Source organism: Glycine max, chromosome 1, assembly GCF_000004515.6.
Source record: "Glycine max cultivar Williams 82 chromosome 1, Glycine_max_v4.0, whole genome shotgun sequence".
NCBI lineage: Eukaryota > Viridiplantae > Streptophyta > Magnoliopsida > Fabales > Fabaceae > Glycine > Glycine max.
The window spans coordinates 50,890,303-50,902,543 of NC_016088.4; the positions used below are offsets into that span (position 1 = coordinate 50,890,303).

The 12,241-nt window shown below is 33.7% G+C and overlaps 1 protein-coding gene across 2 annotated transcripts; it reads right to left on the bottom strand.

Annotated features, from left to right (window-relative positions):
- Window positions 1-503: 503 nt before the first annotated feature.
- LOC100797539 (ubiquitin domain-containing protein DSK2b) lies at window positions 504-6,992 on the bottom strand. Of its 2 annotated transcripts, XM_003517090.5 has the most exons (9): window positions 6,502-6,992; window positions 5,193-5,918; window positions 4,800-5,020; window positions 4,616-4,726; window positions 4,083-4,141; window positions 2,102-2,130; window positions 1,467-1,556; window positions 1,203-1,354; window positions 504-822 (listed from the first exon to the last, which is right to left on the bottom strand). In XM_003517090.5, the coding sequence occupies exons 1-8, from the start codon at window positions 6,740-6,742 to the stop codon at window positions 1,206-1,208; spliced, it is 1,626 nt and encodes a 541-aa protein (XP_003517138.1). In that variant the 5' UTR covers window positions 6,743-6,992; the 3' UTR covers window positions 504-822; window positions 1,203-1,205. The 2 variants fall into 2 exon arrangements, with proteins under 2 accessions (XP_003517138.1, XP_040871988.1); XM_041016054.1 differs by lacking the exons at window positions 504-822; window positions 1,203-1,354; window positions 1,467-1,556; window positions 2,102-2,130; window positions 4,083-4,141 and adding an exon at window positions 4,182-4,374 and having other exon boundaries at window positions 6,502-6,982.
- Window positions 6,993-12,241: the final 5,249 nt, after the last annotated feature.

Consider the following 12,241-nt stretch of genomic DNA (forward strand, 5'->3'; position numbering starts at 1 on the left):
TTGCCGTTTCACCAAATTGAAATAGGTAACCACAATTTTATTCTTAAAAATTCAGTATTTTTCAAACTTAAATATTTTCATTTATTTAACAGTATTATTAGTAAACTATATTTACAGAGTGACGTTTAGTTGAATCCACCAACAGAACAGATTGGGCCTAAACGAAAATTCGTCAATTTACTGTTAAGTTCAGTTAGTGAAAGACGTTTCAAATTTCATCACAATAGAGAGGGAAGAAATTACAACTATAAATTATAAAACTCCACGGACATATATGGAGACACTTTTTGAAAAGAGTTGCTCATATAAATATTATATGATTGTTTGGGAATCCGCTAATTGTGTAGAGACCAAATTATTAAGAATCCTCTACACGTATGGGGACTATATTATATGTTTAATCCAAATATTTATAAAGATTTGGTTGCCACGGGTCATTAATATTGTTATGGAATTTACAACAAGATTAACAACTAAATGACAAACAAAAGTTCATAATCATATGTCTAAATTCATGTTCCAATATAAACCCCTTCTTTGAATGTATCTGTGAACCCAATCCTTGCAAACAGGCAAGTTAGAATTACATATATATGGTACAAAAGGCTTTGTACTTTCTTGTAGCTGAAGGTATAATTAATCATTGGACATCTGAGTATTGGATATAATACTAAACTCTGGATATCATGTAAATGAAAAAAAAATCAATAGATTTGTTTGAACATAATTCCATGATGAAAATCAAAGCTAAATGGACAAATATCTCACACCAGATTCTAGTGTTTGGGATTTAATTGCTAGTCTTGTGTCCCTTCTTACCACCTGCCAAATCAGTAATTATAAGTCATTACAGTATTGATACACGTAGAACCAAAAGAAAATTAGTACATCAACAATATTGAAATAAATTCAGTTGAAAATATTTAAGCAATGCTGCCACATGTCTGACGCTAGTTTGGATATATGTACATGAAGAAAATAAGTATGCTATCAGAACTCAAGGATAGAATGGATGATCACATAGTTGGTCCAACGTATAACCTACATCACCATGTAAATTCAGAGTTCTGACCATTATAATTTGGACAGATTTCTGATTTTATTTAAATACCCAACAAGGCGCTTGAAAACAACAGAGTTTGAAGGGACCAAACTCAGCATCCACAGAAGGACCTTCATGAAAGAAAATCAACCAACATTACCTGCTACTGTCCGGAGTTCCCCAAAAGCCGCTCAACTGCTGCATGAACATTCCCTGATGTAGCAATAAGAGCCCTTATGTTCTCTTGCGTGTCAAAGAACCCCATCTCCTGAAGCTGAGAAAGTTGGGTGGCATACAATTGCTCCGGCGGCTCTGATTAAACAATGAAGTCACGCAAGTCAGGGAGGGGAATATAAAAACTAATTGGACAGAAGACAACAACGGAGTATAAAATCTATATAGAAAATTACAAAACTATGCTAACCATTTGATCTGTTAGGAACAGCCAGGCTACCAGCTCCGAGTCCACCAAACATGCTTGATAACATCTCCAGCCCCAAGTTGTTCATCGGTCCTACCAATAAAACCATTCAATAGCAATTACCAAAATGAGCACAACTTCTGCATGCAATCCAATGGCAATTGCACCATGCAGCAGCCACCTTAGAACCTAATAATCTATGCTTCATTGCTACTCTAAAGATGCATGGGGCCCTTCAAGAGGTTGCACATGTATAAATGGGTTGAATGGATTTTTTAGCTTGGAGGGCCTTAAAATTTGTTTAGAAGGATTTAAAGCAAAGCCTTTACTCATATGTCACATTTATTAAACACCCATATCCCTCTGATTTATGAATTATGATTCACATTTAAAGTCAGGACAAAGATCTCAGAGCACACCACAAAATAGACAAATTTTATCACATTAAAATCTTCAACAGATTCAAAAATTATAATTTAAACTAAATCAAGTACCAGCAGATGATCTTACATGATAGCCAAGCAATTTGAATTGCCAATGCAAAGCCATAGACACAAAAAATATTCCAAATAAGACTAACTGAGCATAGTTTCTAGTACTAAACAGAAACAAAAAGAAAGCAGAGTCATATTGCATACCAGTGCCTCCACCTGTTTGACCTGGTTCCCTGAAAAAGCATCCAGATAAACAGAAGATTAAGCTAGCAACAAGCATTAAACAACACAGTAAAATTCAGGCAATAACTACTTATTTTGCCACCAGGAAAAATTCCCATTCAGGGGGCTTGTGTTGTACACAGATTTTGTTTTTGTTATTAGTGAAGAAAGTGTAGGGTGAAGGAAGGCTCTCTGCAACTCAAATCACTAACCTCAGCGATGGTTTTCAGTGGGATTCAAATTTCATAGGGAGGAATCTCAAATCCAGGTCATGCAATTGTTATGAACAAAAGGTCAACCAGATGGGCCAAACCCACGTTGGCTGTGTTGTATGCAGATTACTTATAGTACAATAATGAATGATGGTTTCGTAAGAATAATTGCATCTAAAGGAAATAAAGCAATTGGTTAAGAGAAGTTAGTAGGGTGGTTAGCTTAGATAGGAGAGTAGAAGATGATTCATTCTGTTTCATGATATGAGAACTGAGTATTAGCTCTGTTGTAAGAAAGGGAAAACTCTATAAAGGGGAAATATTTCAAAGTATTTTCCTTTGTTTCATTTTTTTCTCAACTTTCCCTGAAAACTCATTAACCAAATCCAGATTCCCAACACAAAGCCCTACATGGCCCTTTCTTTGGTACCAAAAGTTTAGAGTGAGAGAAGGTTGTCCCATTCCCAGGAATGTTATTAGACAGAAATCCAAGAATGTTATAATTCAAGCATAGCATCTGACAAAAATGATGAGCAAGAGTAAAAACCAACAAATAAAAAATCTACTCTTTACCCATTGTTCGGATGTGGTGAATTATGGAAGATGGAATTAGAGAGAAGAGAAATGAAAAAGTAGAATATTTCCATTGTCTGGATGAGTTGATAAAAGAGGAAGGAATGGAATTTGTATTAGTGGGGCCCACCAAAACCATTTCCTTCCTCAAGAGGCATGAAATCATGTGGAAATGTTTGCAGCATTTTTTATATTTTTGTTTTAAGTTTTTAAAAATCAAATAATTTTTTTAATAACATTAAAAAAATGTTAAATATAAACAAGCCACAAGGGAGGTAAAAAGTTCAGGTTTTTAGGAAATAAATCTATTTTTTTATTTGTATAAACTTTTTACAATTTCTTTCTTTCCACTCTCATTTCTACCCATCCAAAAAAGCAAACAGAAATTCTTCCACTTCCTTCTCATTTCTATCCATCCAAACATATTCTTTTCATTTTATTTCTCCAATATTTCTATCATTCCTATTTCTTTCCTCTCTATTTCATTCCTAATCCAAACATAGCATTAAGGATTGTTATTGGACAGAATCCAAAATCTTGTATTTCAAGCATAGCCTCTGTCAATAATGATCATCAAATGTAAAAAGCAACAACAATGATATATATGGAAAATGTTAGGACAGTTATGTGAGCAGTATGGCAGTTATCTGTGCGTTTAATAATTTATAGGGCAGCTGTGTTTAGTAACTTTTCTACAGTTATGCATGTCTCTCTCTAATGCATATGGTGTGTCAGTTTCTGCATTCAGTATTGTATTTTGGGTGTGATTGAGAAGCCTGTGTATTGTGTATTGAGAGAAGTTACTCTCTGTTAGGGGCCCTTATCCTGTGTTTTACACTTTCTATCTGGTATCTGTTGAAACCTTTTTTGGTTTAATTCAGAAAAAATTATAAATAACATTATCTAGATTGCGTGTGTAACTCTCAAATCTAACAGAAAAGTTCATCCAACTAAATATGGGAAGCCAGATTATGTCTAGGCCTAATCTTAGTTGCTGACAGATGTACTAGGGACAAACAAATAACTACTTCATTAAACTATAGGATTGAGGCATTGGCACATTGCATTATAGTACAAAACAAGTTAGCAGTAATAAAAGGATGTTATTGTTTCTTTTGGGGGAGTAAAAAACAAAAGGCATGTGAAAATAGAAATGCAAAGATTGCTCCATTTCTTACTGTGTTGATTGTTGCTGACCAAGCTGAGACAGAAGAGCTTGCTGAAAAGACAAGAGTTGCTGCCATTGCAAATAAGACCACATGGTTGTGAGAAAATTACTTAAAACAAGCGTCAAATTAGATCACATTACCATTTTAGAGAATAAAATAACACAACATCATCCTCATTAGATCACATTTTAGAGAATCTAATTTTTCAATGCACAAAAAAAATCTCACACTTTAATCATGGAATGTCAAAGTCAATTTTTCCCAAACCTTTAGCTAGGAGACCATCATCCAACCATTTTACCTATGCAACACTCATTCCAGTTAGATCTGATGCTTGTTATTAGAATTTAGCACTGAAGAAACAAAAAAGAAAATAGCTGTACAAACATTCACAATTACCATTCTTCATACACTCTATATAATCATGACTAGAACTTTCGATATTGGACATTTGGACCATGTACTTATTAATGCACACAAAGATGAGTATGCAACCCTATGATTGAGAATATTAAGAGATACAAAACTCTGAATCTGTCTACCTGCAGTGTCTCGGGTGAGGAAAACAGGCGTAGAAACTCTGGGTTTTGCATCACCTCCCTTAGAGAATTCAAATCAGGCATGCCACGCTGCTCGTTATTGACCCCAAGAATCTAAAAGTAAATAAAAATGTTAGAGAGATCAGTTCAAAACATGAAATTATAGGCACAGACAGTAGGTAAATACCTGATTCATAGTCTGTGGATTGGAAAGGATACTTTGCATCATTTGTGAAATGGCTGGGTTTTGCATTAACTGGGTCAACATAGCAGCATCTGGCATCCCAGTCCCACCCAACATGCCTTCAAGATCTGGCAGTCCAAGCCCTCCTAGACCAGTGGGTGTTGACTGTCGAGCTTCCCCACCAGTAGTAGTTGACCTTCTGGTGTTATTCTGGCCTCCTCCAGCTGCAATATTCAACATCAATCAACCCGGTATTAATCACAAGCCAGTCAACAATGTAGCTACCAGCTTGAGAATAGACCAAAATATCAGAAGTAAAAAAAAATTAAAACATTAGATGAAAAAGAGTCATTCAGTCACTGTATTTGAGGAGAAAATTATGGTAAGAAAATTTACTTCCAGTAGAGGACCAAGGATTAGGAAGTGGGTTCGTATTGGGTACAGGGGAAGTAGCTTCAGAATTAGTAGTTGAGGGATTTGTGGATTGGTTCCTGACTGCTGCAGCATCATTTCCAGTGTTACCAGCCATTGTAGTGGCATTTAAAAACGGTTCTTGAACATTTTCATACATGCGCCTCAGCATGTTGAATCCTTCAGGAGAAGATTCAATGTTGCTCATTGCTCTATCTGTATTCCTCATCATTTCGCGCATGATCTCAGGGTTCCTTGTAGCTTCAAGTGTCTGACGAAGAGTGCTGGGATCATTAAGTATGTGTGCCAGCTCGGGGTTCCTATCCATTAGTTCTTGCATCTGCGGGTTATTCATTATAAGATTCCGCACTATGTCAGGATTATTTATTAAATTCTGCATAGCAGGTGTGTTCATTATATCTCTCATTAAATTGGGATTTGACAAAAATGGTTGCTGCATTTGTTCAAGATCCGGAAAGCCTGCTCCAAATAGACCATTGAGACCACCGCCCCCCATCCCATTGTTACCACCAAGTCCAGGAAACAGTGAAGCTCCAAATCCTGGCCCTCCTAAACCCCCACCCTCATTAGCACCAGCCCCTCTCGTGTTAGCAGTTGTGGTATTGCCGCCACCAACACTATTAGTTCCACCAGTAGTGTTAGATGGAGCAAAACCACGAACCAAATGAACAGTGTGATCAGCCTCCAAACCTACAAATACAAATTGAAAAGTTAGTCATTCACTCATTAAAGAACTACTCTCCAAAACACCAGTGAAAAAATCTAGGTTGCATCAAAAACAATTCCCCATGTTATGTCCTCACTTATCGCCCTAGAGGAATGCAAGCCATACAGCATGTATTCTTCCTATAACACCTTACAGAAGCAGTACTCGTAGAAAATACCACAAATTCCTCAATAAATTAATCCTACATTATTGTTAATATTAAGCCATACAAATGCAAAGAAGAGGTTCATTACTTAATTACACGCTCGCAAAAATCTCTAGGGAAAATAAACAAATTACAAGAGACCGAAGAGTATGAAAGTTATAAAACCATGTCAAATTTTAAATAAAAAAAAATGAAATCAGCATACCAATAAGAAACACACACGCAGATAACATGTGTGTATAATTTTTCAATTAATTTATATATTAAACATGATATATATAATTTTTCGATTAATTTATATATGAAACATGAGCAAAATCGCTAAATCGATGCTGCAAAAAACTCAAATCAAAGTCAATACAAAAGAGAAATACACGGAGAACAGCAAGATCGGTAAATACCATAGCTTTGGAGGGTTTGATCATCCTTGAGAATCCGGCCCTTGTAAATCAGGCGCTGTTGATCCGCGGATATGTCACAGTTGCGTGCAACCGCGTCCTTGAAGGATCTGATGGTGGAATCAAGGCCAATCTGAACGGAAAACTTGGAACCATTGGAGCAGCGAATGTTGATGTTGACTCCATTTGCGGCGTTCGACTCCGCGGTCGCACTCTCAGCGGCGGCAGTGGCGTCACCTCCCATGGCCTCCTCAAAGCACGACGGGAGGAAAATCAGGCTCTGCACTTGTTAATAATTGAAATTTGAGGGGGAAATGGATCGAAAACCCTAACCCTAGAACAAACAATTGAAGCAAACTGGGAAGAATTTGGGAGTTGGAGAACTGAGAGATAACAGAGAAATCCTGACGAAGAATAAATTAAGAAAAAGGAAAATAAGATAGTATTGCTAGGCCGAGAGAGAAGAGAACCGAAGGACCCCACACTTCTTAACCCACCTAAGCCCGAAAAGAATTGATGTTGGTCTTTTTCAGGAAAGTTGGATCCACGTGCTAAACCTGCGCGTGACCAAAGATGGCAACCGTCTCTTTGCACTGTTATCCTCTCGTAACGCTGGACAAGGTTGTCGAAACAAGCACACTCTTTATGAAGCGCGCGTGAGAATCTCCTGTCATGAGTTTGTTTTTATTTTCAACTAATTTTCAGAGGATTATTAAATTCACATTTTATAATTTATATAAATAATTTATCAGAATTTGATAACTGTATTATGAATATAAAATATATAATAATTTTATTAATAATTAATTTGTATAAGAAAATAATATCTATCTACATGACACATCTTTCTTTTCTAACAGGTTGTAAATTAAATTAATTAAATAAATATGTTAAAGTTATCTTATATAAAAAAAATAGTATAAATAGTAGGATCAATTTATTACAAATAATGATAAAAATTAATAGAATCAGTTTAATATATTATAGATATAATGTAGTTTAATTTATTTGTTTTATTTAGGAATTAATAATATAACTAATAATTTGTAAATTGATTAAAATTAATGTTTATTTTTTAAAATAATAATATATTAATTAGAATACTTAAATTAAAGTTTTAAAAAATTTTAAAATATATTTTCAAAAGAAAAATGTATCAAATTAGAAATTTTTTATATGAAAATAATCATATAGGATTTTTTTATATTAGAAAATTTTGTATACAAGAATAATTATGTGTTAGAAAAGATGAATCAATTTTATTATACTAAATACTAATAGAACAATTATATTTAATATTGATAAGAAAGTTATATACTTGGGTTAGAAAAAATTATATCAAATTTGAAAACTCGTAAAATGTAACAAAAATTATACTTGACAAAAAAATGTGCAATCGGTAGATTAATAATACATCTAAATTATAAAAAATCATGATAATTAATCAAAAAAGTTATCATAATTATAATAAATTAAAATTAAAATAAATTAAATATCATATAATATAAAATTTTCGTAATTAGTTTAAAATATAATATAATCAATTCAATATTCAAATATTTTTCAATCTCATACATCATTTAAATTATAATTATTTTCAAATAGAATAAATATTTCACTTAATAATATCATAATCAATTAATGAAATAATAATATCATTAAAATAAATTAATTGAATTGAATAATGTTATTTACTAATTTTGGAGGAAATGAATATGAAATTATGATCTGAGATAATCTCATAAAATCAAATTTATATATATATATATATATATATAGAGAGAGAGAGAGAGGAAACATATAAATTTAGAATATAGATATAGATAAGTAACTAAATATAAATATAAAATAAATATGAGACTTTTGTAGAAATTCTCTTTTTTATGAAAAAATTTATGAAAATTCTGGTGTGGTTATTACGGTATTACCTAAACACCTGAAATGGATGATTGTTTGGAGTTGCACACGCAGTACCTTTAATATAAATTTTATATTTTTTTAAGTTTAAATTCAATACATAGTAACATATAAAATATATATATATACATATAGTGTTCTTATTACAATATACTTATTTATAAAGTTTATTACAAACTAAATGTAAATCATTCTCACTATAACTTTTAGGGTTTGTTCGATGATGAAGATAAAATAGGATAAAATAATGAGTTTGATAAAACTAGGGAAGCACAAGCATCGTAAGCTCTTATTCTATCTAATATTTAAGGTCACTAGATTTTAGATAATATATGTGTTGACCTATTTTATGTTTGAGGTGGAACAAATATTTGTGTGTTATGAATGTTAAAATAAGTAAATCTGGCTGTTCAACCTATTTAGTCCATCAATACGGGTTGGGTCAAGTATTTCAACATTTTGATTTTTGTTGACTTACGAAAAGTGTTATTTAGTATTAATGTATGTTTTCGTGTAATCGGACGACAATTGATTTGTAGCAAATCTCACATTGCATGTTTTTAATCTTTTAAATCGATATTTATTATAAAAAAATAACCATCGTTTATTTATTTATTTTTTGTGCAACATGTGAGATAAATAGAGTATTGTATAGTAATGCTCTTTAACTGGTATAATTTTACAACATAATAACTCCACCCGTCAATAGCTGACTTGGATTGAGTTAATCTATTGAATTTACGTATTTTTATTGGTTTATCAGACCATGATCTCTTTCCATCAAGCTAACATTTTCTCTCTTTGTGAGTCATGTTTCACTGTTTGACTGACTCTTATTTTCAAAAAATCAATATTCTCACAATTGTCATATAGCATTTCAAGTGTTGAATCCTTCAGAAAAAGCTTAAATAGTGACTTCACAAATATCATGCAGTTTTTATTCAATGACTAAATTTAAACTACTGGAATTAAATTGTTGAAATTAAAATGCACAAAATCAAAATAAAGAAAAGAAATAACACAACTATCCTAAAAAAACAAAACACATAATGCAATTAACTAAAAGAAAGATAGGGTAAGAAATCTTGGGTTGCCTCCCAGTAAGCGTTTTTTTAACGTCATTAGCTTGACGGGTCCAATGCCTTCAAGGTGGCATGAAGGTCACATAAAACACATCCTCCTTGCATTTTCGTCTCTTAGCTAGAGACACCATGAAACTTGTATATTCTGGAAGCACCTTCCACATTATTGCAAGAGAAGTGGTAGCGATCAAGGAAAGAATGACACTTAAGGTTTTATCATGTTCTCCATGCCTTTCTTCCTTGACAATCAATTGATGAGGAGGGGTATTGACTTAGAGAATACTTTCTTGTTGAATTTCTACTTGTGAGTACTTCTCCCATTGTTGTGCTTTCTCCTCATTTCTTTCTCTTTCTTCATTCTTTTCTCCTCCCTCATCACGCACATCTTCCTCAGTTTTCTTTTCCTTCTCTTCTCTCTTAGTGAAAATTACCTTGCAATCCTCTTTGGGCTTCATCTCAGCATTTACCGCAAAGGTTTCAGTGGGCTTTTCAGCAACTAGCTCAGTTAGTTGGCCTATTTGTACCTCCAAATTTTTTATTGCTGCATCAGTCCTCTTCATATGTGACCTTGTTTCCTGCATGAATTGTATTAACAATTCTTCTATATTGGTGGGCTTCTCTTCTTGACTCGGCCCCTGGCTAGGATGCTGATTGAAGTTATTACTTGGATAATATCTCCAATCGTGGTCCTACAAAAAATTATCGCTCTGATAGAATCCTGGTGGTCCTCTTTGATGGAATCCTTGATGATTATGACTGCCCATGTAGTTAACTTCATTGGATGCGTCATCTTGGACCATGCATAAGCCTGACTCATGTGTTCCTCCACATATGTGACATCCCCCTACCTGTATAACATAAGAGTGAGAAGGACTTACCGCTTGTAGTTGTTGTGGAAGCTTGTTAAAGGTCTCTGTTAGGGCTTCTATTTGTCGGGACAACAGCTTGTTCTGAGCTAAGGTTGCATCTTGAGTGGTGAGTTCTAGAAGGCTTCTCTTTGTTGGTGCATATGTGCGATCACGAAGAATGGCGTGATCACTAGCCGCCACGTTTTCTATGAGTTCCATTGCCTCCTCCGATGTCTTTAGCTTGATCTTCCCTCCTGCGGATGCATCTAGTAATTGCTTTGATTGTGGTCGCAGGCCACCTATGAAGATGTTCAGTTGCACCGGTTCATTGTACCCATGTGTAGGCGTCTTCTTGAGTAGTCTATGGAAACGGTCGAGCGCTTCGCTGAGGGATTCGTTAGGAAATTGATGGAATAAAGAGATTTCCATCTTCCCTTCAGAGGTCTTTGATTCTAGGAAGTATTTCTTCAAGAATTTCTCCACCACCTCATCCCATGTCCGCAGGCTACTATTCCCCTTAAACGAGCGAAGCCATATTTTTGCTTTACCGGCCAAGGAGAAAGAGAATAGATTGAGGCGGATGACATCTTCTGGCACTCCTGCTATCTTCACCGTGTTGCAAATGTCAATGTATGTGGCCAGATGTGCGTATGGATCTTCACTTGGTAGGCCGTGAAATAGATTCCCTTGAATCAACTGGATGAAGGAATATGGATATGAGAAGTTGGCCGCCTGCACCTCTGATCTGGCTATGCTAGTGAAGTATTGAGGTATAATAGGACTAGAGTAATCCTCTAGCGTCATCCTCTGTGGACGATCTTCTGCCATGATGCGTTCTTTAAAGAAAGAATGTGCATTGTTCACAAAAGAAACAACTACCGTGCACGTTATCACAGAACAAAAATTAAACTTAAATTTTTTTTTATATATATAAAAGAAAATAATAAAGAGAAAAAATTGAAAAATAAAATGAATCAACAAAAAAAAAAGAAAGTAAAATAAAAAGTGAAAACTAATTGCTTTAAAATTGGAATATGCAAATAATCAAGTACGAAAAACAAAATCCCCGACAACGGCGCCAAAAACTTGTTAACTCGTTGACAAGTGTACCAAATTTGTCACAAGTAGTAAACTCGGAAGTCCAAATGTCGAATCCACAGGAACTTTGTTTGTACTTAGATTAATACAAACCCAATTTAAAAGCAATAGATAAATAATTTAAAATAAATATAAGAAAATATAGGAGATAAAATAAAGATTTAAAAGAAAGGATAAAAGATTTAAAGATAAGAATAAAAGATAGAAAAGATAAAATATTTAAATTAAGATATGATAAAGATAAAATAAAATAAAAGATAAAAGATAAGATAAGAAAAGTAAAAGATAAAAATAGAAGATAAAAGAAATAAAATCAGAATTTAATAAGGTTGGGACCTGGTCTGCCTTGTTTGCTTAGAATGTATCAGTTTATGATTTTTCTTTATCAATTTAGGTGACTCTGTTCTACCTACATCTGTTCAATTACTTGCCCTTGATTCCTCACAATGACAAGCCTATTTTATCTATCTTCCAAATTCATTTGCAAAGACTCAACAAATGCATGAAGTATGAATTCTAGATGTTTGCAAGAATGCATGGGCATAAAATTATCATTCTATTCCTAGCAATGATTTTCTTATGAAATCCTTTCTTTTTGTTCTATTAGAAATTATCCTCTTCCGAACGTCTAACCCCTAAAACCAATGCATGCATACCTTCTTCTTAAATCTTATTTAGAAGTTATCCTCTCCTGAGCGTCTAACCCATAACAGAATATAAAGATGAATAATGCAAGCTAAAAGCAGAAAAGATAATAGAATAGAAAACACCTAAATAGTGAGTACATCATACATCACA